The 26,734-nt window shown below is 45.3% G+C and overlaps 2 protein-coding genes and 1 long non-coding RNA gene across 6 annotated transcripts in view; 1 reads left to right on the top strand and 2 right to left on the bottom strand.

Annotated features, from left to right (window-relative positions):
- The window catches only part of DNAI3 (dynein axonemal intermediate chain 3), a 32,077-nt gene extending 28,123 nt beyond the window's left edge, over positions 1 to 3,954 (top strand). For 2 of the 3 annotated variants that reach the window (XM_053391872.1, XM_053391873.1), the window contains exons 22-23: positions 493 to 615; positions 3,457 to 3,954. In XM_053391872.1, coding sequence (XP_053247847.1) covers positions 493 to 615; positions 3,457 to 3,603 — 270 coding nt within the window. In that variant the 3' untranslated portion in view covers positions 3,604 to 3,954. Of the gene's footprint in view, positions 1 to 492; positions 616 to 3,456 lie in introns of those variants that run through there. The other variant, XR_008330988.1, reaches the window with a different exon arrangement.
- Positions 481 to 11,542, bottom strand: LOC128415559 (uncharacterized). Of its 2 annotated transcripts, none has more exons than XR_008330991.1 (4): positions 10,728 to 11,542; positions 5,657 to 5,772; positions 4,468 to 4,555; positions 481 to 544 (listed from the first exon to the last, which is right to left on the bottom strand). It is a non-coding gene; the product is annotated as an uncharacterized LOC128415559 (long non-coding RNA). The 2 variants fall into 2 exon arrangements; XR_008330990.1 differs by having other exon boundaries at positions 5,657 to 5,769.
- A 2,877-nt stretch (positions 11,543 to 14,419) lies between these two features.
- The window catches only part of SYDE2 (synapse defective Rho GTPase homolog 2), a 45,222-nt gene continuing 32,907 nt past the window's right edge, over positions 14,420 to 26,734 (bottom strand). The window contains exons 5-7 of the mRNA XM_053391871.1: positions 25,705 to 25,886; positions 21,614 to 21,845; positions 14,420 to 15,597 (exon numbers count right to left, since the gene is read on the bottom strand). Of these exons, the coding sequence (XP_053247846.1) occupies positions 15,107 to 15,597; positions 21,614 to 21,845; positions 25,705 to 25,886 (905 nt within the window). The 3' untranslated portion in view covers positions 14,420 to 15,106. The remainder of the gene's footprint in view (positions 15,598 to 21,613; positions 21,846 to 25,704; positions 25,887 to 26,734) is intronic.

Here is a 26,734-nt window from a genome sequence, read left to right as displayed (position 1 = left end):
TAACAGAGAAAAATGGATGTGCCATTCATTTAGACAAGGTATGATCGGAGGTGCAAACACAATGGTTTGTTGCATTTGTGTAACACTCATATCAGAAAGCTGGCAATTGTGTAGTGAGGCTGGAATGTGAGCAGAACTCAACTGGAAAACAGGCAACTACCTTGGCCAGCCACTTTGGTCGGGGAAGAAGACCTAAATGCAGCCTCTGATTGGCATAACTGACAAACTTCTGGCGGCTGGATTTGGGGGGAAACTAATTACCAAGAGACTCATTCGTTCTTTTCTTAAATTAAATTTTAATCCCACTATTCTTCTGAGCAGCTCAGATTAGGAAGGTACATGGTTCTCTCTCCTTCCTTTCCTCATTTTCCCACACATCTGTAATATGGAAACCTGGTTCGGCTCCCATGGCTGGAAAAGGGGCAACTGTGTTTTCGTTGATGGATATTTAAAATGCCTCTGTCATAACCTAAAAATGCCTTGGAATATCAGCGTTCTAGTGTCCTTCATTACTTTGAGCGAGAAGTCAAACATCTGGAGTTTTCTGAAAAGCGGCGAGAATTCAGAGAAGAAGAAAGAGAGAATATGGAGCGTGAGAATATGATGAAGAAAACGGTAAGATTCTTTTAAAGTGACAAAAAAAGTTAGGAGTGCTAAGGTTTTGAAAAATGTGCCTATTTTTCATGTACCGTATTTTTCGCACTATAGGACGCAGCGGTCCATAGGATGCACCAAGATTTGGGGGGGGGAAATAAAGGGGGAAAATTTTATTTCCCCCCCCAGGCGCGGGCTGGGGGAGGAGGAAGCCCTCCGCCAGCCTCCAAACCATGTCGGGAGACAGCGGGATGGCGCGCTGCGCCTCTTCCGCTGTCCCCCGAATTTGCGGGGCTGGCGACGGGGAGGAGCAGGCTTCTCCCCCCCGCCAGCCTTCTAACCAAGTCGGGGGACAGCGGGAAAGGCACGCTGCGCCTCTCCCGCTGTCCCCCGAGTTTGCGGGGCTGGCGACGGGGAGGAGCAGGCTTCTCCCCCCCACCAGCCTTCTAACCAAGTCGGGGGACAGCGGGATGGCGGCGTTCCGCCTCCCCGCTGTCCCCCGAGCTTGTGGGGCTGGCGGTGAGGCTCTCCTGAAGCCTGGAGGGAGAGAGGGGTTGGTGCGCACCGACCCCTCTCACTCTCCAGGCTTCAGCGAAAGCCTGCATTCGCACCATAGGACGCACACACATTTCCCCTTCATTTTTGGAGGGGGAAAAGTGCGTCCTATAGTGCGAAAAATACGGTATTCTATTTATTTTCCATTCCTTTAGTTTATAAGCAGTCGGACCCTGTGCAGTGTAGGGCAGCTAAATTTAACCACAATCATAATTTAAATTCAGTGAAGGATATCTTTTAGTACAGCATGTTTGAGCTGCTGTACTGGTAAAGTGTTCTTGTTTTAGAAGCAGGGTTTGTACCCTGAATATGAACACTTACCGTATTTTTCGCCCTATAGGGCGCACCGGCCCATAGGGCACACCTAGTTTTCAGGGGGGGAAATCAAGGGAAAAAATATGATCCCCCCCCCCGCAGCTCTGGGAGCAGCGGACAGGCTGCACGCAGCCTGCGTGCTACTCCAAGACCTTCTCCCTGCTTTTGCGGGAGGTGATGGAATTCACATCACCCCCACATTTTCGACCAGGAGGGAGAAGGGACTGAAACGGCCAGTCAGTCCCTTCTCCCTCCTCAGGGAAAAGCCCCCAAGAGCGGCGCGCTCTTTAAAATATCCCCCCCCCATAGAAAAGCCAGCAGAAGCCGCGCAGCCTTTAAAGAGCTTTTTGCGCGCTTTTCGACCCAGCTTGTGGGGCTGGCGGTGGGGGGAAGCATTGCTTTCCCCCACCACCAGCCTCAAAGAGCAGACTCTCCTGGCTTCAGCGAAAGCAACGCGAAGCCTCCGGAGCGCAGGCTTCGGAGGCTTCGCGTTGCTATCGCTGAAGCCAAGGAGCCTGCATTCGCCCCATAGGACGCACACCCGTTTCCCCTTCATTTTTGAAGGGGGAAAAGTGCGTCCTATAGGGCGAAAAATACGGTAATAATTATTTACTAAGTGCTGGTGTCAACCTTATAAAGTCTCAGGACCTCAATACCTTAAGAATCGCATCTCATCTATGAACCAACCACTTATCTGATGCCCTCTATGCCCCCCCATCACAGAGAGGTCTGGAGGGTGGCAATAAGAAAACAGGCTGTCTCAACATGCTTTTCATTATGTTTTTATCATTGATGTTCTGCAATGTATTCTTAATGTTGCACAGCGTCCTGGGATATTCTGATAAAGGGTGGCGCTGTGGTCTAAACCACTGAGCCTCTTGGGCTTGCCAAGTGGAAGATCGGCAGTTTGAATCCCTGTGATGGGGTGAGCTCCCATTGCTCTGTCCCAGCTCCTGCCCACCTAGCAGTTCGAAAGCACACTAGTGCAGGTAGATAAATAGGTACCATTGTGGCGGGAAGGTAGATGGCGCTTCTGTGCACTCTGGCACTCGTCACGGTGTTCCGTTGCGCCACATGACCCAGAAAGCTGTCTGTGGACAAACACCAGCTCCCTCGGCCTGAAAGCGAGATTAGCGCCGCAACCCTATATTTGCCACCCAGGGGTCCTTTATTATTACTGTATTTTTCGCTCTATAGGACGCACTTTTTCCCCTCCAAAAATTAAGGGGAAATTTGTGTGCGTCCTATGGAGCGAATGCAGGCTCCTTGGCTGCAGCGATAGCAACAGAAAGCCTCTGAAGCGCAGAGGGAGCGCTCCCTCCACGCTCCGGAGGCTTCGCGTTGCTTTCGCTGAAGCCTGGAGAGCGAGAGGGGTCTGTGCGAGCAAGACTCTCCTGGCTTCAGCAAAAGGAACCCAAAGCCTGTGGAGCACAGCAGGAACTCGTGCTGCGCTCTGAAGGCTTCAGGGATCTTTGAGGCTGGTGGTGGGGGAAAGCAGCGCTTCCCCCACCGCCAGCCCCAAAGAGCAGGTCAAAAGGAACCTGGAGCCTCCGGAGCCCAGCGGGAACTCCCACCACGCTCCTGAGGCTTCGGGTTGCCTTCACTGAAGCCTGGGGAGCGAGAGGGGTCAGTGCGCACTGACCCCTCTCGCTCTCCAGGCTTCCAAGGAACTCCCGCTCACCTTGACCGCACAGAACGCACCTTGTTTTAAAGGGGGAGAACAAGAAAAAAAATATCTCCCCCTCTCTGCGCAGCACCCCTTCAGCAAAGCAGCAGGAGAAATGGAAGGGGCTCCGTTTCTCCTGCCGCTTTGCTGAAAGGGCGCTGAGCAGAGAGGGGGAGAATTCTTTTCCTTGTTCTCCCCCTCTAAAACAAGGTGTGTCCTATGGTCGTGTACGTCCTATAGAGCGAAAAATACGGTATATCATCGTCTACCTAAGCAGGCTATATTTTAAGGCTTTGAGAATTAACTTACCCCCTCCTTCCTTGCAGAGAGCGCTAGGTGGCCAGCGGTCAAGAGAATTTATGGAAGAACAGACAAATCAAGATTATACAGAGTTTTTGGATCTAGAGAAGACCATTCTGACTCGTCTTGGGGTACTGAAGGTGCCAGACAGATACGCCTCCAGGACCAACTAGCTGCATAAGACACCACTGTCATATTCAGGACAGCGTAACTTGTTGTAAGCAACATATTTAGAATGACACTGATCCAAAGACATGGGAGCACCTGAGGAGACCCTTGTGTGGCTTTGAAAATTTGCAATGCAGGAGAGCTCCCCGCAAGCCAAAAGGACCTGCTGCTGTACTGTTCAATTTGCAGCTTGTTTTTTTTACTGTAGGACTGTTGAAAATGCCCCCCTCCCCAATATGGTTGTAGGTGCTGTTCCTCCATACCTCTACACTATGTATCATAATAAATATACAGGTAAGCAACATTTTCACACATGGCTAAAGGTGCGTATTGACAATAAAATAATTGGTTTTGCATTAATTAGAACCTGTAGCGCCTTAATGCAAATATTAAAAACAATATTTAATATTGTTAATATGTATGCCCATTAAGTGCCCTGGAATACAGCATAATATGGAAACAGCAGCAACGCCAGGAAACATCACAAGTAATCATTTCAGACATCTGGAAGTGCACATCAGGCTTCTTTCCAGATCTACTACATATTCCGTTGTTATCACATAATTCTCTGTGTATGCTAACAGCTGGCCTCAGCAACACTTCAGTTTTCAAAGTGACTAAGGTTGATTTAGGCCAGAGCTTTTCCAAACTTTTCACGTTGGTAACACGCTATTTAGACCTGCACCATTTCGCATCACAGTAATTGAGTTTTACTAGCAAACTGGAGGTTAAACTAATGCTGCTGAATGAAAAAATGGGCGCCGCAACAGCCACGACTTAACGATTAACAGTAAGCACTACAACCCCCCCACAAACACATCATCTCCCCATGTAGCCAAGCAAGAGGCATAATCACCATTCAAACTCACCTGCAGTCACTGTGCTATCAGCTTGCTTATTTACATAGTCCTTCTGTCCAATACACATTCTCAACATATGAACGTCAGGATGCACAAACTGCAATAGTAAAAAGATTTGTGTTGAAGGGAGCACCTTTCCCTTGGCACACAAAAGCAGGTCACCGGCTGCTTGTGCTGCAGCAGGAGAGCAGCTTTCCCCCTGGAGGAGTTAAACAACAGCTTGACTATTTACCTGTGCAAATGAACAGCAGCTGATTAATATTAATGTCGCTCTCTTATCGGTTGGGGTGACATTTTTCATCATGCAGTGCTATGTTACCAGGTCAGGTGCCATCAGAGACCATTAAGCAGAAATGAAAGGCTTCAGAGAAGGGCAGGTTAGACTCTCAAGAGGGTGAATCCACACTTTCCACAGCCTGCTGTGGTAGCAGAGGCTCCTGTCAGACAAGCGGTCATACGGCCAGGGCAGAAAGCGGAAAGACCCATGGAGACGGTTTGCAAAGCGACTCTTACCAGTCTGCAATATTCACTGCTCCTGTCTAGCTTTGATCAGTGAAAATAACAAATCGGGAATCATAGAGTTGGAAGAGACATCAAGGGTCATCTAGTCCAACCCCCTGCAATGCAGGAATCTCCACTAAAGCATCCATGACAGACGGCCTTCTAAAGGTAAAGGTACCCCTGCCCGTACGGGCCAGTCGTGTCCGACTCTGGGGTTGTGCGCCCATCTCACTTAAGAGGCCGGGGGCCAGCGCTGTCCGGAGACACTTCCGGGTCACGTGGCCAGCGTGACAAAGCTGCTCTGGCGAGCCAGCACCAGCGCAGCACACGGAAACGTCGTTTACCTTCCCGCTATAAAGTGGTACCTATTTATCTACTTGCACTTAAGGGTGCTTTCAAACTGCTAGGTGGGCAGGAGCTGGCACCGAACGACGGGAGCTCACCCTGTTGCGGGGATTCGAACTGCCGACCATACGATCGGCAAGTCCTAGGCACTGAGGTTTTACCCACAGCGCCACCCGCGTCCCTACCAAACGGCCTTCTAGCCTCTGTTTAAAAGCCACCAATGAAAGGGAGTCCCCAACTTCCCAAGGGAGACCATTCCACTGCCAAACAGCTCTTCCCCTCAGAAAGTTCTTCCTGGTGTTTAGTCAGAATCTCCTTCCTTGTAACTTGAATCCATTGGTTCGAGTCCTACCTTCCGGAGCAGGAGAAGACAAGCTTGCTCCACCTTCCATGTGAAAGCCCTTTAGATATCTGAAGATGGCCATCGTACCTCCTCTAATTCAACAATCCATAGTAGATGCTAACCTGCTTGGGGCACAGGAAAGTGATAATTAGAAGCTGGGAAGAAAACATTAAAAAAAGAAGTAACAGAAGGTCTAACAGAATACAGTGGCCAAAGACCATTTTAGGTCTCTGTCCTCCTTTTCTCCCCAGTCCAAATTATCTTTCAGCCACCAACTCTTAGATCCTCTCTCACACACCTGGTAGCAGCAGGCCTCTGAATGCCAGTTGGGAGAGGGGAGGGCTCTTGAGCTCAGATCCTGCTTATAGGCTTCGTATAGGCATCTGGGTTGGCCACCGCGAGAGCAAGACAAGGTAGCCTGTTGCTCTGATTTAGCAGGGCTCTTTTTATGTTCTTACATGACCCAGACTGTATGCCCAAGGCATGGTTCCAGACAGCACATTCAAATATCATGAGATGATGAACAAGTAACCCCTTAAAATATGTTTACCCACTCTTTCTCTTACATACACAGGCAGGCTAAAGAGCAGCAAAGGTGGATCCCTGCCACTACCTTTTCAATAAACTCTGAAGTATTTGGGTACAGCCACAATTATATATATATTGTGATAAATATGCTTCAAATATCACACATGCATTTCGTGTACTAGACTAGCCCCCCTAAAACATGAGTGGCCTTGAACGACCAGATGTGTCCCAAGCTTATCAGATTTAGAGATTTGTGCTGCAAAAATCCAGAGGATCTATTTTTATACGAGAAGTTACCAGCTATTTTTAGCATACCAATTTAGCTATCTCTGCCGCCTGCCCTCCCCCCCCCCCACGCCAGGGCAGTGAGGAGGGGACTGGCTGGCTCACCAAACACTAGTTTCCTTAGTGTATTTTGCAAAATAACTTACAAGGGCCCCCCAAAAATGAGCTGGAAGGTTCAGCCTAGGTGAACAAACTCGGGGCCTCCATCTGAACCATATGGTGGAGGCAGGGTTAGATCAATAAACTTGTACTTGACAATGTTCCATCTGTCGGCATTCAAATATGAAAGGTGGACAGAGACAGATGGAGGCAGATAACAAGAGGCCACAGTTCAGTAGTCTCTGTCAAATGCATCTCTCTTTATTCACGAGTAAGGAATATGGGGTGGCTGCACTTAAGGACTGAAGAACAAAAATGCCTGCAAACAAAAACTTCACTATTGTTGGAATTATTGCACTGCAAAACGCTTCCACACCAAAAAAAGAGCATTTTTTTAAAAGTTTATAAAAAGCACATGCACCCCTTAAACTGCAACTTTAAGAATGATCACATGAACCATTCATTTGCACTGTTGCATAAACCCAGACAAACCTGCAGAAGATGCTAAACACAGATTAGCTCTGCTGGCCTGTTTGCACCATGCTGACCTCAAACCCCCACCCCACCACCTCCCGCACCCTATGCCTGCCTGCCGCAGTAGTAAATCAGCCGGATGGAAGGCAGGTAAACAATATGGGTTCACCAATATATCCGCTACTGGCTGACCTAGAATCTTCTCTTGAAAAACTGAAAACCCTAGACACGTCTGTTAGAAGATGATGTTCATCTTCTTTCCTAAAGCAAGCAAGCAAGCTGTAATCCTTGCATTTATTGTTGTTTGTCTGCAATCTGAATCCTAATCCTATTCTTTATGGGGGGGACGACTATGCCTGATTGCAATATGTACATAGAGTGGATCCTATTATATAAACTGTTACATAATATAACAAGCAACAGCTTACACAAACATGTATCACCAGTTTAGGTGGCTTGAACAACAGACAGAAAGCTGACATTTGGTACAGGTTTGGGGCTCTTTTGCATTCACACACTTAACCAGCTACGGACTGGGGGTGGGATGGGGGACTGCAATACCAGTCAGCAATATATTTATGCTGGTAAAATGTAAGCTGTATTAACCAGGGTAGAATCCAGGCATTCCTCTGTTCTTAATAAGAGCAGGAAACATTTACATGCATGTCACAGAAGGTTCTAATAAAGTGAGCAAAAACCACCAAGTGGGTCATCATCACAGTTCTTAATTTCCACACATCTAATTTGTAAATCATGCAGGCACACAATCTACCTCTAAGCAGGGATGTGCTGAAGCCATTAATTTAAAACAGATTTGAAGCCATTTAATACAGGCTCTCAGATTGCATTTCAATTTAACAAATGCATCATTAAATTGTTTCCTGACAGATGATGAATTCCCATTTGGGAGACACAAGTTTTCACATAAATTTTTTATCATTTGTGCTTGTTGAAACAAGCACAGCTTTCTTTCAGTTCTAAAATAATGTGTATGGAAAACGTGCATCTCTCCCAAATGGCCACAAACAATTGCTACGAAGAAAACAGATATAAATACATCTGACGTGGTGGACTTAATATTAGGCTTTCTTAAAACTAAAGTTTTTTGTTTACTTGTAATATAACAAAAACTACTGGCCAAAATGCCAAGACGACATGAAGTCTTGAAATTTGCTAACAGAATTAAATTCAGTCACTGCTCATACATTACTGAGTTCCACAGCCTGTTCTATGGATGGGAGAACAACCATGAACTTCAGCCTTGCTCTCCTGAAGAGGGCCAGTTTCCAGCCCCTAGAGCTATACCCCTTCCATGCTTGCCCTGAGCATGGTAGCAACAACAAAGGTGAGTTGCCTTGAACTCTCTCTTTAGGCCAGTGGTGAGGAACCTGTGATCGTCAAGATGTTGTCAAGACTACAATTCCCATCATCCACAGCCAGCTTCATCAGCAGGGATGGTGGGAGCTGGAGTCCAGCAACATCTGGAAGACCACAGTTTCTGCACCCCTGCTTATAGGCAGGTGTACAAGTCAGGCCCAGTGGGAAAGTGAAAGTGAATGGCAGGTGAGCACAGAAGTTCAAGGGGGGGCCAGTGAGTGCATCCCCCACCACCCTTGGAAATGGTCTGGATGAGAAGCATTTGCATGTACAGTCATATGCACAATGGCCTAATTTGTGTGATTATTCCCCCTCTAACAGATATGTTGCAGCAGGAAGGTGTGTGTGGGGAAAACGATGACAATAGAGTCCTTGTGTGCTTGTAGCTCATTAGGCCTCTGGGAAATTGATCAAATTACTCAACAACATGATGTTCTGGCTCAAGATACAATGTGGATAGAGTAGAATTTTACTCATTTTCTGTTGGGAATTTGTATGTTCAAAAGCTGTTGGAAAGCTAAACATTCTGATAGCATGTCTGTGTGTGCTAAAAGGGCACTGTGATTTTCACAACGCGACAAAGTAGGCTACTTCCATTCTCATTATGCAAAGGGCAAGCATGAAAAACGCAAAGCCCATTATTGAGCTAGGCTCTCTCTCTGGCCCAATTCCAATTATCTATCCACTGAGACATGAAGGCTTCGTTTGTACATCCATGTTCATTGCTAGACAACTGCAACATCAGTTGTTTTCCTGTGTGAATGAGACACCACAGGCCCAAAACTACAAAACAAGGTTTTGCTACTTATTCTGACGTACAAAAACTAAAGAGTTTTCCAATGTTGAAGTTCTCATTTATCTAAAACTAGTCAGCGGAACAACACAAATGCAGAAGATCAGAAGCAAGCAGATCAGACAGGCAATTAGTTTTCAAAGGTAGAAAGGGTAAGTTGCTTCTGGGAAGATGTTTGGAAGGAGACAATACTGTACTCCATCTCTAGCAGGGTATCCCAGAGGATCAAGATGGTAACAGAGAAGAAGGCCATAACATTAGGAGCACTTTCACACTGTAAACTTCAATGACCAGGCAGGTCTATTATAGGAGACACATCTTCAGCTGAACTCATTCCATAACAGCAAAACATTAAACCTGGCTTGGTAGCAAATGGCAAAACACGTGCTATAACAATGCAACAATTCACCCAGTGAGCTGCAAACAAATCTGTATCAGATAAACTACCGTATTTTTCGCACCATAGGAGGCACTTTTCCCCTCCTAAAAAGCAAAGGAAAATGTGTGTGCGTCCTATGGAGCGAATGCAGGGGGGAGGCAGGCGGGAAAAGCCCCCAAGAGCCGCACACAAGCTCCGTGCGCTCTTGCGGGCTTTTCCACAGGAGGGAGAAGGGACTGACTGGCTGCATCAGTCCCTTCTCCCACCTCCCAGACAAGCCAGGAGAAGACGCGCAGCCCCTTTAAAGAGCTGGCAGCTTCTGCCGGTTTTGTGGGAGGTGGGGGAATCCCCCCCCCCACATCCCAGAAAAGCCAGGAGACGACGCGCAGCCCCTTTAAAGAGCTGGCGGCTTCTGCGGGCTCTCCAGGAGGTGGGGGAATCTGCAGCGGATTCCCTCCTCTCCGGCTCCCTTTGAAGCAGCAAAGTGGGAGGGGAGCAGCTTACACTTAGGGGAGCAGCTTACACTCGTGTAAGCAGCTCCTCTCCCACTTTCCTGCTTCAAAGCAACTACGGAAGAGGGAAGGAAGGGGACCATGGATCCTCTGCTTGCGGCTGCAGAGGATTCCCTCCTCCCGTGCTCCCTTTGAAGCAGCAAAGTGGGAGGGGAGCAGCTTACACTTGTGTAAGCAGCTCCTCTCCCACTTTCCTGCTTCAAAGTGGAGGGAATCCACTGCAGTTGCGAGCAGAGGATCCATGCTCCGCTTCCTTCCCTCAAAGCAGGGTGCGGGGGTGCAGGGGGGAAAGACGGCAGGAAATAGATGCCAGGCAGGAAGACACAACCACACTTTGACCACTGAAAGTCCACCCCAGCCTCCCCAGATTTCCACTGAGACGGCCAGGCTAATCTCGATGGCCATAAGTCAGGCTCAGCATTATTAACTGGACTTAGATAAGCCATGGTTCCCCTTCCTACCCTCCTTTGAGGCTCGATTTAAAGCAGCAAAGCGGACAGGAGCCGCCCGCTTTGTGCTTTAAATAGTTTAGTGCAACATTTGATTCAGAATATTTTTTTGTGTGTTTTCCTCCTCTAAAAACTAGGTGCGCCCTATGGTCAGGTGCACCCTATGGTGCGAAAAATACGGTACCTCTGGCTGGGAAGAAATAGCACTGAAATCGCCACTCAAATTCCTGCATGAGATTAGGCCTTCATCCTCCCTCTCAGTTGCTGAGCGCATTGAACGACTAGCCCTGAAAAATATGAAGGAAAACTTATATTCACAACCACAGCAGATTCTGTGTGGGCAAATACATTTTCAAGGTATTATGTGGAATCAGAAATGCATCCAACTTATCTTCAAATAATGGCAACCAGGGCTTTTTCCAGCCGGAATTTGCTGGAATTCTGTTGCGGCACCTCTCAGGTGAGCACCATTGTCATTCTAAGAGAACGAGGAAGTTGTTCATGATGAGTTCCTGCACCTCTTTTCCTAGAAAAATTGCACTGATGGCAACCTTTTACAAAATGCAACCCATTTTTATTCTTAATCCAGATTTTATTCAGAATTAACATTTATATTTTTAAAAATAATCCACTTCCTGTACATATATACTTTTAAAAAAATACATCAGCTTATCAATAAATGCTTCAGGTTAAAATTTCCAAACAGTACCGTTGTTATTTAATTGCAATGACTGTATTGTGTACTGAGACACTAACGATAATAAATTAATAAAAAGGACACTGGATAAAAAGTGGAGATATTTAGGAAAAAACGTGGCAAAAAATTCATGCACCAAATTTGTGCATCCTATTGTAAATAAATAATAACAATAACAACAACAGTAGCCAGACAAAATATAGGAGGGAAACAAACAAGTTAAAATAGCATTTACACAAGGTCCATAGGCCAAGAGAGCGGCCGCTAACATAATACAGGAGAAAATGAAATCTTACAGTGTGTCAAGATCCAAAGCACTGTTTAAGAAACCTTTGCTAACTTATATTTTTAAAAGCATTTTCATTTAAAAACTTACTCATCTGCATTATTAATAATGCAGCCTTTTTTAATGAGGCAATTGGTTGTATAATTTTTATTGCTTGGGTTTTATTGCTAGACAGTGGACAGAAGTTGAGTTTTCATTTATATATTTGCATAAGACTTGCAATTGCTTTGGTTAACTACTAAGATAGCCAACATCCGAGGACAAGCTTAATAAACGTTTTGTCACATTTATCCTTCTAAGGGAAGGGCTGAGGAGCTGTCAATAACACTCATTTAAGACAACTGGCAAGATAAACAGTAAATTGATAGTCTCATTTAATACTTATTTAATATTTCTGGTATGAGAGCAAATATTAAGAACTTCAAAATGCATTCAGGACCTAGATACATTATTTTTAAAAGGCACTTTCTCAATTCACATGTCAACCTTTAAAAATAGGATGGACTTTCTCGGGGAGGGGACTACAGCCATTTTAGCATCTACTAAGCTTTCAGAACATCTAAAATATCCCACTCGAACCAATATGACTACTCTCCTCCTTTTTTCAAAAAACAAAAAACAGGCTCTCTCTGTTTGTATACCTTTGCATCAGGTATCAGAGCTATAGTGTTTACTACATGAGTAGACACTGGAGGCTATATTCTGGAGTCCTAGGTGGCTTCTTTCCAACAATTTGTGTGCAAATGAAGAGCCCGTTGACACCAGTCTGGCACACACAATTTATATGCAGTTGGGTGTGGGAGCGTTGGGATTGTGAATACTTATTATGCAGACATGTATAACATGTGCTGCAATTGGATTTGTACCCCCTATAAACATATTTCCTACCTTACAACCTGTGCCCAGATTTTCAAGGGGTATGGACTACTTGGTAGCTATATATATTGTCCTAAGGCCCATTCTACATGCCTATTATAGGGCTGCCATACGTCTGGATTTTCTTGGACATCACCGGGATTTCAAAGGCAGAAATGACGTCTGTCCAAAAACGCGTTTTGTAAAAAAGCTCAACAACTTTGGGGTTTGTCTAAAAAAAGCTCAGCAAGGGTGTATGTGCCCTTCTCCTAATAGTAGGCAACCCTACTATTAAGAGAAGGGCACATACACCATTGTAAGACAGTCCTCCCACAGAACCTCTACTTAACGAGTTCGCATCAGACAAGAAGGTAGACCTGCATTAGCTTTAACACTATGGCTGAAATCCTAAACATTTACCACTGAACTCAGCAAGATGTAATGTCGGAATAAGAATGCCGGGGGTGCTGCCACTAGTAAGCTATGGAATACAATTAGAGTTCAATGGGAGTCCCCCTACAGTAGTATCGCTCTCTACTTTTGTGGTGATGGCAGGGTGAGACACAGAGATTTTTCCTGACCTGATCCATGCCAAGGTCTCCTTTAAAGTCCTATGCAAGCTCTAGACACAGTGGATGGTTTTCACCACTATGTGGGGAGCAGTGGCCACATCCCGTACTTCTGAGTTCTAGCAGCCAGTCTGGCTAGCATGAGACACTGGCAAAACTCTAGACAGGGGAGAAAAAACCCAAAACATTTAGAGTACCTTCCTCAACTTGATGCCCACCCAATGTTGTTGGAGTCTGTCTCCCGACAGATGTAACTAGCATGGCCAATGGTTGGGGATGATACAAGTTATAGACCAAAACATCTGGACTACAGATGCTGAGGATGGTTGATTCAGAGCAGGGTTTGGGGAGCCTGCAGTCCTCTGGTTTGTTCTGGACTACAGTTCCCATAATCCCTGATCACTGCATTTGTAGTCACAAGGACTACAACTTCATAAACATGGTTCAGCATAGGGATCTGCACTCTTGAATTATGTTTGCTACTTGAGGCTGAACCAGAAAACATGTTCAGTCTTTAAATCCATCCCAATTTAAGTCTCATGGAGTTTTTTTGTGTTTGTGTGCATCTAACTTATTCTGAACATTTGCCATTAACAGAGCCTTTGATCATGCATGAGATACTGCTCTGTCCATTGTTTGCATCTGGCTGAACTTTGGAAAGGGTTACAGGGATGTATATTTGGGGGGAAATTTGCATTTTAAACAATATGCATATTTGTGAGCCACCACGGTGTGAAATTTGGACTCTGGGAAACAATCGTTCCCATTGCCAAAGCCTCTCTAGAAACTCTCAAAAACGTGGAAATTGCACGATGAGACAAGGACACATTATCTGGGAAAGTTACGCACTTGTACATCTGAGAGATACCAATGTCATCTGTGGCCTTCGAACTCCTTGCAGGTATTCAGCAAGTCCCTTCTGGTCCGACCCATATCCACTGCTGCTTAGCTGGCCATTTATTTTGGCATCGCGCGACACACATTCCTTTTAGAAGTTGTGTTCATGTTTAAATCTAAAACGGCCCTTTCCTGAAGTACCGATGATTACAAAGGGTTTGAGACAGGCAGCAATTGCTCTTCATAATGTCTCATAGAACTTGCCCTGCAAGGCTCTCGTTTCTTGACTTGCGGCGAGGGAAAGGGAAGGCTGGACAGGGAAGAGGAGGAATGCAGTGTCCTCCTATTTCCGACAAGCCAAGTATGCTGCCTGTAGATGCATAATGCATGTGTCTTGCGTAAGGAGGCATGATCTCCTATGCTATGTTCTATAGCAGGGATGGGGAACCTTCCGCTCACAGCTGAATTTAATCTGGCTCCTTCCTGCTTATCAGCTGGAACAGCTTAGCAGGGGGGAAGAGAGGGAAGACAGGGAGGGCTATGGTGAACTGTACAAGCACTGTGCCCCAAATGGAGTAGATCAAGCCCAATGCTTTTTAATATATGTATATAAATATGTACAAAACAAAAAAAAAGTTAGAAAAATATTTAATTTCTTTTCACTTTTAAATAATTGCTGGAAAGTGTTAATGCAGGAATACATTAATATTTGTACATTTAAACGTTTTCATATATAGCTATATAGGTATATATAAAAAGCTTTTTCTTTTCATAGCAGCCTTTGCATTGCAAGTGAATAAGGTGTCAAAATATGGTAGAAAAAAAATGATCTACCTACAGTTTGCGCTGCAAATTATCAGGTAAGCAGCAATGTTAATCCTCCCTTTCTGGGAAAGCATGTGTACCAGGGCTAAAGTTTCAGGAACAAATGAGTGCTGTTCCTGCTGTAACGTAGACCGAGATGGTGCCTTGCGTACCTTGCATAAATTGTCCAAACTTCCTAAGTGCATAGTACCTTGAAAGGGAAACGGAAATTCTGCAATCATCTCACGAAAAGTAACGTACCATTTTAAACCCAGAAGGGTCAACCCGAAACCATCCTCAACGGAGAAGAAGGAAGGGGGAGGAAAATTACAACAAAGCAATAAACAGATTGTGTAATACGAATGCACTAAGCCCACGGTGGATCAAAATCACTGCACGATGCAATGGGAATAACAGCACTGCACCCGTCTCTCTTTTGGGGAAGAAACAGGGGGTTGGGGGGGGAAGAGACAGCAAAAAAAGAGAGAGGAGGTATTGCAGAGGGAAATTACTTATCAGTAACTGATGTTGAGCTTGTTTTTATTGAGTTCCCGTTCCAGGTTTCCTATCAGAGTATCAATGCTTTCCTGCAGATCTTTGAGGTTTACTCTGTGGTTCCCTGCAGAATCCATGGCTTGCACCGTCAAATAGGCCTGGAAAGTGTGTTCTTTGGACATGCAATGGGGCCGTTCGGCAAGCTTCTCCGAGCCATCCACTCTGCCGCTGTCATCGCCACTTTCGGCATCTTCCGAAGGAACATCATCATAGTCTGCTTCGTTCAGGGCCTCCTTGGGGCTGACGAAGTAGCTCTCCCCACAGCCACTCCAGTCTCCAGCATAGCGGTTGCTTGAAGGGCTATCCAGTCTGGCTGGCCTGGACCTGAGGATGCCTGACATCTCGGTACTGCTCAAGTTCAACATCTGAGGCCGCTGCTTCTTAGGTCTCAAGTAATTCACAGACGACTGCTGCTCAGACAATGCAGATTCCTTGATGGCTGAATGTTGCACTAAGACAAACAGCAGTTTTAAGACATGTTAGCTGAACGGTGTATACGACAAGAAACCAACAGTGTTAACATTTGCATTATTTCTCTCTATTTCTCTACAATTGGAACATGCATGTATGCATGCACACTTAACAGCCAAAACATTCTACTACTGGGGTAGTGGAGCTAGCTAGTAATCCTATATTAGGAGGGGGAAGCCTAGGAGAAAACGTTCCATCTCAAAACTATCATGCCTTAGTCCACCTGCAACCGCAGGAGTCTGTTAAATTTTCTAAGCGCCTCAATGAACTCTGCAAGTTAATCCCAAACCCGCAAACGCAACACAGTTCAAGTGAGGGCTGGGCTTTCATCTGCCACCCACATTCAGCTGTGTAAGACAAAAGCAAGGCCTGGCAAGTGTTAAAACAGCTTGCAAATATAGCCACCACTCTAGAAAGCTGACTATTTTGGATCCAAGTGTGTGCAAAGCCAGTCGAAGCTTTTCAAAGGTTTCTTTCCCCCCCACCTCTAAGCAGCCATATACTCCAGCTCAGAGACAGTGGTGGGGAATACATGCAACACACATCTGACAATTTTTATTACCTGAACTCATGGATCTACACCCCAAGAAACTAAGTCTCCTCTGGTTACCGGCTCCCTATGGTTAAATAGTACAAATGTTTTATTGACAGCTGACGGCTGAATATTTCAACTGTAAAATATCTTTATCCCATGGTGCTTCTACCATCATGCCATTTTTGTTCAATTTTAGCTGTTTGCTGGCTGCAATATGGAACATGAAAGGGGCGTAATTCCTCCTCCAAATGCTTAAATACTTGCTAAGGTTAGGGCTGGGCGATATATCGTCCAAATCTGAAGTCCATATCGTGATATTGGTTTCATAATTGGCAATTATAATGTGTGTGCGCACGTGTGCTATACAAAAATCACGATGCGGGGAAAACATGAAGCCAGCCAATGTCTCTACGTAGCTCCATCCTTATTTCACACATTGCGATATGTTGGTATATTGCGAGGTTTAGCTGGCGATATATAACACGATGTTGAAAACCAGGTAACGCCCTGGCGTGGCTAAAGGATGAGGGAGAAGGAAAGGCTATCAACAGAGAACTATGGGGGAAATGTAGGTTGTCATGATCCAGAAGTAACTGAGGGGACCTGGTAGCAGTGCTTGAATCTGGGACTGGGGTGAGGGGGAAAGCGGGCCTGTCACCACATTTTGTGACAGGGGCCGACTTCCCAGCTTCTGTATTTAGAAGTCTACAGGAGTGGGGCACTGTGATTTGGAGAAAACTGATGAAAGTATGGGGTGGGCCTTGTGGATTTCATGAGAGGCCTCCGCTACCTTTACCCTCACAGTTCAAGCGCTGAGTAGGATAGACTAATCCAAGTCTGGGGAAACATCTTATTTAGGCATGAAGATGGAAGATAACTGGGCTAAGAAAAAGGGGAGGATAGGATCATGCATGGCATGGCGGACATATGAAAGGGGAAAGGGAGAGAGTTAGCCCTTGTTATGCTTTGACAGTTTGATAGACAGAAGGGGTCTTCTTGCATTTCATACTTTAAAACTACAGTTTGAGCCTCTCACATGGCATGTGTGTCAGATATGATTCTTGGTAATAAGGGAAAGGATGCGGACGTTAACGTGACAGAACATTCTAGCAAGCGTAGGTTTGGCAACTATATTACAGAAAGCCAGTGTTTTTTGAACTAGTTTTTCCGACTGTACAAACTCCCCATCTGACATCCCACACTGAAAAAAGAAGACAAATGGACACACAGGGGCCATCTCCCCATAGATTAGTACATGGCCAGACAGTCCAAAGGCCTTTGCATCAGTGGCATGCCATGAAATTTTTTGTACAGGAAGAGTTAGGGCCAGAGGCGCCAGCTTGCCAGGGCGATGGGGTGACGTCGCACACATGACGTCTTGATGTCCTGATGTCACACACATGGGCATCACGTCTTCCTCCCTAAGCTGGACAGAAGCTTCCTGGGCTTTGGCAAGGAGGTGACAGGGCTATGACAGGATGCTGGAGTCCTCCTGCCTGTTTCCCAAAGCTGGGAATTAAAAAACAAACAAACCCCACAATAAGGCGGCAATTCTGCAAAAGCTGCTCCTTCAGCCAGATGACTTAGTGGAGTCAAAGCAGAGTGATGCTGGCAGTTGTGTTCATTGTGCTCTGCAAACAGCAGAATGGTCTCTGCCAGAGCATTCCGTATTGTCTGCAGAATCAAGTTGCCAACCAAGGAGCCTTTTCAGACGATTTCCAGATGGTCTAATTCAGACACAGTTCAGGCATACAGTTGGTCAATCTGAAGGGCTTGACTAGGAGATGGAGGACTTTGGTGAGACAAGCAACAAGGGACTGAAAAATCTGTAGTAGTTTTCTGGTTTGGGGCATGAAGAGGATCCCTCCTCCCTTCAAGTTCTCTAAAGATGAATATTCTCTGTGCCTCTAGTATTTTTGAGGGAAATGGTGAGTCTAGCTACCCTTCCAAGAAAAAAAGGGGGGGGATGTTTCCACTGATGAAATATTGGTGTTGACTTGTGTTGGAAGTACGCGTTCCTTGGCTTTGCAAGACAAGGTCAGATTCTTTGCAGGGTCACCAGATTACAAGAGCACACTGCTGTGATCCTCAGCCACGTAAGTCACTGAAAACCACGACAGAAATCACCACCAAGAGGCTCTAAAGTACAACCGTAGAGGTCAAAAGTAAAAAAGCAGGACATGTTACCTGCAAGAAAATGGGGAATAGGAAGTTCTCTTTTTTAAAAAAGTAAAAATTGCACACACAGCATTTGCAGTAGTATGTGAAGAGTCAAATCCTGCCTATAAACAGCACACTACAAGCTGGGAGCCCTCTGCAAAAGCAAGCCTTATTGGTGGGGATACGTCTTGTTATTAGTCTTTAACAATTCGGCTTTTTTTCTTTAAGAAACCAGGAGTGGGGAGAACTCTCCACAGCAACTAAAGCTCTTCTGTTTAGGCTTTGCTCTCTTAAGGCAAAAGGGTCATGTGTTAAACCTTAAGTGCCAGCGTTGTTGAGCTTTCCTACTGAACAAGGAGCATGTGTTTTCCATTTAAAAATTAAAAAAACCCACGAGGAGCACAAACATGGTTATCTAGTTTTTCAAATCCATTGGAGGCGTAATCTCTGAGAGCCCAAGCTCTGGCTTTTGGCTCCTTCGTTGGAACAGAGCTCACTCCACAATGTTTAATTAAATTCTTGAAGAGCTGAAATACGCTGTACAGTATCATGCCTCTACAAGGAGTTTTTGCAATCCTCTCGTTTGTGCCATGGTTAGCTTCCTTGACAATAATAGCACACAAAATTTTTTTTTATAGCAAAACAGTCTCCATACATCCTGTACGTTTATAACTCTGACATTCAAATCAGAGATTCATAAATCCTAGGCAACCAGCCATAGCCCTCATTTCCTGGGCAAACATGAGGATTTGTCCAATTACGGAGACTATCTCAGCTTCCACTGACAGCACGGCCACATCATGGTTGCAACGAACAGACCTTGAAAGCATGGCTGCAGGTTATAGCTAGCATTATACATGTGACCACCAGAAGATGCTGTTGCTTAGGAGCAGACACATTACTCTGAAGGCACTTTCTTCTTTCAGCCTGGCCTGCCACAGCAGTTCGGGGAGTAGCTGCCTTGAGAGGTTTCCGTTGTACCCGTTGTGGGAAAGGTGGTGAATGAACTTGTACAGCAACTACAGTGTTGCAGAAGCTCTCATTGGCAAGGAAAGACAAAATCAAGAGCACCAAGGAACAGGGACCCATTTGGGGGGATGCTCCTTGCACTTATAGAGCAGCAAACAGAATAGCTCAGGGGACAGCATCAACAATGGTATTTCGTGGCACACGGACAGCAAGTGAGTGCTTCTAAATGTTTGGGTTCAGTTAAATATTTTTGTCTTCATTGCATTTGTGCAATATCTCTTCTGCTCCCAATTTAGCGAAATTTAATTGCAGATCTGCACTGCATCCTGCTTGCTGGACTCACAGAATTGTAGAGTGGAAACGGACCCTGATGATCAACTAAGTCCAACCCCCTTGCAATGCAGGAATATGCAGCTGTCCCATACAGGAATCAAACCTGCAACCTTGGCGTTATCAGCATCACCCTCTAACCAACTGAGAATGTTAGCACACAACTCCAGACAGCTATGTTGCTGGGTGGACCAACAGGTGGATGAAGAATATTCCACATTACTGCACAGATTGGAAATGGAGATATTGTTGCTACATAAACACCGGAAGGCCATAAATATCCATTTCTAAGAGTGGGCTGGGCTTTCAGTACATGACCAATCGACAACCTGTAGCACAGTGAAGCCTGGGTTCTGCCCTGAATACCCAATCTTTCCTACCATCAGGGTTTGATGGTAGAAATGGGAATGGTAGAAGATGGAAACAATTTCTAAATGTGGTGTAGGCACCCAAAGGGCAGTTGAAGCAGACTTGCCCCATCTACTCTATGGTCCGTATCAGCAACCAGACTGGAACCAGTGGGTAGCACAGGGGAACCCTCCATCTCCTTAGGGAAGCTTCGGATGACTCATCTGATCTGGCAAGTGATGCCACAAACCTATCGCAAAATGAGTTTCACTTGATCACAGCTGACCTTAACAGCTGTCATTAACCAGTGTTAGGATCAAGCCTTCTTAAGCGTGGCTCATTCAAAACTACAAAAAGACAGACAATCGAAAACACACTTATGCAGAAAATGAGACAGTCCTCCCAGTACACAACCTTTCACAGACTTGCCTACTTAATCTGCTGCGATCATCAGCTTTATTCCTGACTACTGAAGCAGTTCTGCTTGAAATGGGATTAAGAGCTTGATATCAAATATTTCTGGCTCTGGAAAGCATTCTGGAAATATTCCTAAGGCATAAGTTATTTGCTGAGGCACCAGTAATCAGCGATGGAGAAAAATACTGAGTGAGTGTGTCTTTTGCTGCAACCACCAGAACTATATGGTGATGATGAGCATTCTGAAATATCACAAGCAAACTCTGGCTTCATACCTAAAATGGCATTTATTTATTTTTTGCTATGCTATACAGTGGGGGCGGGTGAGGGGGGGGAAGGAACACTTCAGCATTCATATTCTATTTATCCACTTCCTTTCCTCTAGTTGGCAAGCCAAAAAATAAAATAACCACCACCAATTTTTATTTAAACCCGTTTGCATCATCTTTCTCAAATAAACTCAAGAATAATATACAATAAATAAGTGAATATATAAAAATAAAGGTTAGAACATTTCAACTTCCCCATAACACAGTTACTGACCTTAAGGTGGCCATTCTCAAGCAAAGGAACTTCACGTGGGAAACTCCAGCTTGACGCCGGCTGAATTGCAACTTATCAAGAAGTTCGGTCCTATCACCAGTAGCCTGAATCAAGGTAACTCCACTATAGGTGTGATTAGCTTACTCATGCCTGGATTGTGTATTTGTGTTACCATCAACACTGCTTTGTGAATGGTCCTTGTTACAACTACAACAGGTGTGTGTGTGTGCATACATACATATATACACATATATATGTACCTATACTTGCCCATTTAGGGCATCAGATGAAGTGGTCCCTACTCTGCAAAAGCTAAGCCGTAATAAATGTACTAAGACACTCTGGTTTGTTTGGTTTTTTGCAGCAACAGACTAAGACTGCAATCCAAATCTGTCACAGCTGCTGCTACTGAGGCCCTGCAGGCTGCATCAGGTTTTTTGCTGGCCGGTGTCGGCCCTGTGAGCAGCCTGGGCTCTAGCGGGGTTGGCTCAACACTGCCCTGCCCTTGGAATGCCCCATTTGAGGGCTATCCACTGGGCAAACTGGTGGGGAACCAGCTGAGCTGGCAGAAGTGAGCCTAGGAATGCCTCCCTCCTCAGCCCAGCTTTGGGGTTTGGATTACATCCCAACGCAGCTCCCCCTCTGCAAATAAAGAGTTAAATCACTTCCAGATATGCTCCTCTAAGACTTTTACCTGGCCACAGCTGGAGGAGGTAATGCAAAACCTCTATGTGTTTTTTGAAATCCAAGGCACTGGCAAGCTCTTCTGAATCTGTGAAAACTCTGTTGTTGTGATTGGTGGTTTCCTGCCGCTGGCTCAGTAACACAGGCCCAAAACACACAGCTAAGTTCTGGCATGTCATTCTGTTTACTTCATGGTACGAAGCCACCAATTTCAGATGGTCCAACAGCATCCTTAGAGTAGCCTAAGAATAAAATAAAAATGGGGTGGGGAATAATTTGAGTTAGTTAGCTTCAGGGTGGTGGTGGGGAGAGAGGGTTTTTGTTTTGTTTCTAATCCTCTTGAAGAATCGGGCCTTTTCACATAGCCACAATATCGTCATTTATGCATGATGCCAACAGTCAACAGAAGATAACCTTTCGATAGTACCTTTTTGTGTGCCACGTAGAAGGGCGCAGATAACTGGTGTTTTCGCAGCTGCTCTGTGTTCTGTAATTCCTTCTTCAGGAAAAATTTGCCAAAGAGCCCTAAGCTGCAGTCCTAAGCACACTTGCTTGGAAATAAGCCTAGCTGAAAACAGTGGGATTTGCTTCCACATAAACATAGAATTGTGCTTCATCACATACTTGGGTGCATAATCAGTCACAGATGGGCCATTTTAGTTACAGTTTAAAAAATCTTTAGTATGTTTTATGCTCACACTGGGTCCTCCCCCCGCTCTTTGGAAGAATTATAAAACACTTTCGGTCTCAAAGTGAAGCTTTAGCTATCAAGGAACTGTTTTATTGGCACAGCAGCCCATAGGATCAAGGGCAGAATTATAACCATAATGCCAGCACAGAAATTCCATCTCCCCCCCCCATAAACAGCCCTGCAGCTAAACTGTAGGGGGCTCTTTGCCTCAGCATGTGGCTCTTCAGCAGTGGGCATCACGACAGCAAAAACCAGAGCAATGAATCTACCACAGCATGCATGGCTTCCTTTTGCAGGTGTGTCCTTTTCTCCAACTGGTACCATCACATAATTTTCTCTTACGCCAACAACAGCAACATGTGAGAGTTCCACCACGGAACTCACCTAGCCAGTATCCCTCCAGGATGTTGTGGGACTACAATTCCCATCATCCTTTCTGTCAGGGTGGGTGTCAGCGATAACTCACACGGTGGCAGTAAATTTAACTTTCTTCATTCAAGGAAACAAGCTCAGGAGGCCAGGCCTCGTGAGCACAACAACACTTCCTGGTCGATCTTGCCCCAATGTGGCAGTTGCAAGGACTGAAAGTCCACATTTTCCCCCAGCTCCCTAATTCGCCTCCTCCCCCAGTTTTTCCCCAGGCAATCTGAGGCTCTGTCATCTTGCGTGTCTTTGCTCTACCCTCTTCATACTTCATACTTCTTTGGATTCTGGGAGACCAGAAAGGAGGTGAGGTGGTTGCAGCAGGAGGGTGGGCTTCAGCACCAGCACCAGCCCTTCAGCACCTGCCTCATCTCTGCCTCTTGGATAAGGAAAGGGTAAGATGCCGGAGGAAAACAAATATTATTTTTAAAAATAAAGCTTTGGGATTAAGTAACTCAATGTAGAAAAAAAAGTCGCCCCTGTCTAGCTGCCCGAGTATAAAATGGCGCAGCTGGTTCCCTTCACTGGGAAGGTTAGAATGCCCACATGCCTTGGCTGTATGTGAAATTAATTAAGCAGCAGTCTTTCGTTAGAGGTACTTGAAAATTACAGTGGCCCAGGGATAGTCAACACGTGGCAGCTTAGCAAGTCAATAAAATCATTGTCTCCTGATATATTCAGAACAGGCACACGCATTATTGTTGACTGTCGGTTAAACATTCACAGTGTTTGGGCATTGCTCAAAATCAATGGGCCTTTCCATCAGCATTGCTGAACGATCTCGCCTTTCGTTTATTTTCAGTCACTCACAGACGTCGCACCATCTCATTCATAAACAAAATGCAGCACTTTACTGTTTTTAAATTACTATTTGAAAGCAACCACACAGTGCTTGCCAAAGCTGCTTTTAACAGCATGGGGATCTAAAAGGGGCCATGCATGCCTAAGAGAGAACTGTTGGGAGATTTGCTTTTTTATTTTCCACTGTGGAAGACAAAGCCACTGTTCAGCCCCCCCCCAACCCCCCCCCCCCAGTTTCTCTCTTTGGTAGTGGGAACTGTGTAGAAAATAAACAAATAATTAAAAGCAGAGCTGTAGCTGCAGGTGTTGTTTGTTGCCATGTACATATGTTCTTTCTTTGGCTCCCAGGCCCTCTGTTTACATGGGAATGATCTGCTGAGATGGAGCATTAAGTTGCTGTGCTTAGCAGATGATTTTAAACATCTGCGGTCTAAAGTTCGCTTTGCTCACTACCGGGGGCATGGCGACAGTAGCAGAACACGAACCTTCTTGCAGGACACTTGCAATCTACCGTATTTTTCGCCCTATAGGATGTACTTTTTCCCCTCCAAAAATGAAGGGGAAATGTGTGTGCGTCCTATGGGGCAAATGCAGGCTTTCGCTGAAGCCTGGAGAGCGAGAGGGGTTGGTGCGCACCGACCCCTCTCGCTCTCCAGGCTTCAGGAAGCTATCCGCAAGCCTTGGGAGCCCAGCGGGCTTGCAGACAGCAGCCTGCAGCCCGAAACCCAGGGAGCGCAGCGGGGCGCACCCTGGGCTTCAGGCAGATATCTGCAAGCCTGGGCTCCCTAGGCTTGCGGATAGCAGCCTGCATCCCGAAGCCTGGGGCGCGCTGAGCAGCGCACCCCGGGCTTTGGGCAGATATCCGGAAGCCTAGAGAGCCCAGGGGGAGTTCCCGCCGGGCTCCCAAGGCTTGCGGATAGCAGCCTGTTCTGGGGGCTGGGGTCGGAGGAAGCTCGGGCTTCCATCCCGCTTGCTGTCATGGCTTCTTTGCTCTTTGGGACTCGGGGGGGAAATAATTTTGTTTCTTTATTTCCCCCCCCCCCAAAAAATAAGTGCGCCCTATGGGCCAGTGCGCCCTATAGGGCGAAAAATACGGTATATTATCTAGATACCAAGTCTGCAGGTTAGTTTCCTAACACACTCTCACATCCATCTCTAGCACTCACTCTCTCTTACACACACACACACACACACACACACACACACACACACACACACACACCAGGCAAACAAGGCAAACAAGAAGCATTATCAGAGTTCATGGATCTATTTGAGAAGGATTTCCACACTGGAAATGGTAGGTCTATGAGAATAGTGGTCTCTTTAACACTCTTAACCCAGCACCCTTAAAAAAATAAGGTTCTGATCATTCTATTCACTGTGGTGGAATTAAATTTCACACAGTTTAATTTCAGATTTACAGGCATCTCTCCCCATGCAGTCTAGAGAAATATGGTTGTCATGATTGCAGACTGGATGCTATTATTTAATATTATTTAGGTTCTGTATGCCCTGGTCCTTAGGGTGGATATATTATTGAATTTTCTGTTATAGTTTAGCAATCTCTGTGGTTCCATAATAATTTGAAAGCTAATAAAAATATTTCAAAAACAAAAAACATAAGTTTCCCATAATTCTTTGGGAGACGTCTTGACTGTTTAAAGTAGCACGTATACTGCTTTAAATTTATAGTGCAGAGGGAGCCACACAGAGAAAAACGACTTCAGAACTACATAGTCAACTGGACCACATTCTACCTCAGCAAACATCATGCCACTGTCAGCCTGGTTGCTAAGCAACAGCTCCACCTATTCCCCTCTTGACTAGTTGACTTTAATACCAATAAAATTAAACCTTTAATTTGCACATAGAATGATCTCTGCTGATGCACCTCCAGCAATGCCAACATAAATCTGGACAGAATGTCAGCTAACACTATTTAGCATCATTGACACCCAGCAATGCAAAGACAAAAACAGCTTAATATTGCCATGAATAAGAATGGGTTCACTAGACTGATCTAATTACCCGCTTAGCAATATTTTCAGAAACCCGTTGTATGATTCATGAGGTCCAACATCTTATGGAAGAGCCCATTTGTCTCAGGTCATGACGCAATCTGTTTTCTTTAAAACGGATTTGGAATTTAATATGCCATCTACAACAGACCAGTAAACGATACTTACCTTCTCCACTTCAGGAAGGCAATCCAAGAGAGCCACAGTATGCTCAGAATCACCAGGGTTATTATCACATCCATTCGCTGTCATTTTCAAGGGCTTTTTCACCATGGCATCTAACACAGCTTCGTAGAGTTGTTTGGTTATCAAGGGGGAAGGCAGCTCTCTTAAATAGTCCTTGAGAACACCTTCAGAAGAGATGCAGACAAGGTGCAATGAACAAACTGCAATGACAGACGCCAGCAGGCACCTCCCTGCACACACTGTGAGCATATGTACAAAGCACAAGGGTACCACTCCCAGAGCATCCCAGGACCTCAAGACATGTATGTATGAGCGTATATCCCAAGGCATGTATGCATGAGCACATGTGTTACAAATGGCCCATTTTGAATATTACAAAATCCTGCAAATAATTCCAGTTCTCCGATCTCACAACAATTTCTAATTCCGATTTTTAAACCCTCCCTCACGAATTCTGTATTCAATGTTTGCTAATGGATGGATGGCCAAAAAGAAAATAGTATCTAATAATTAAATAATACAGGGAAGCTGTCACAACACTATAATGCTTTCCATTTCAACGTCAGTTGAGTTATGCCATATAGAATTCCAATAATCTTAGAACTGGGCATTCAGGGTAGAATGCAATGACTGGGACATTTTCCTTTTCTGCATATTCTGTTTTCCCATTTTGCTTTATCCTCTTTGATAGTGCAATACTCTTATGGAGCATGGGAGATACCTTATACCGAGTCCATGTCCTTAGTGTTGTCTACAATGATTGGCAGTGGCTCCCTAGAGGAGATTCCTAGCCCTAGTGAGGGATGCCACTGACTGAACTCTGGGACTTCTCCATGCAAAACCAATTTTCTATCCCCTGAGCTATGGCCCTTTCAAGACTACCATTCACCATATCAGGAAATCTTGTAGTACCAGTTCTTTAATACTGGCAGAAGAAAAAGTACTGTGTTAACTTTACCATTGTGGTGCTATTCAAAGCCCAGAACTGGCGCTCAAACAAAAATCACACCCT

The sequence above is a fragment of the Podarcis raffonei genome, chromosome 6 (assembly GCF_027172205.1).
Source record: "Podarcis raffonei isolate rPodRaf1 chromosome 6, rPodRaf1.pri, whole genome shotgun sequence".
NCBI lineage: Eukaryota > Metazoa > Chordata > Lepidosauria > Squamata > Lacertidae > Podarcis > Podarcis raffonei.
Note: the sequence above shows the minus strand (reverse complement) of the source record. Positions and strands in the feature narration are given on the sequence as shown.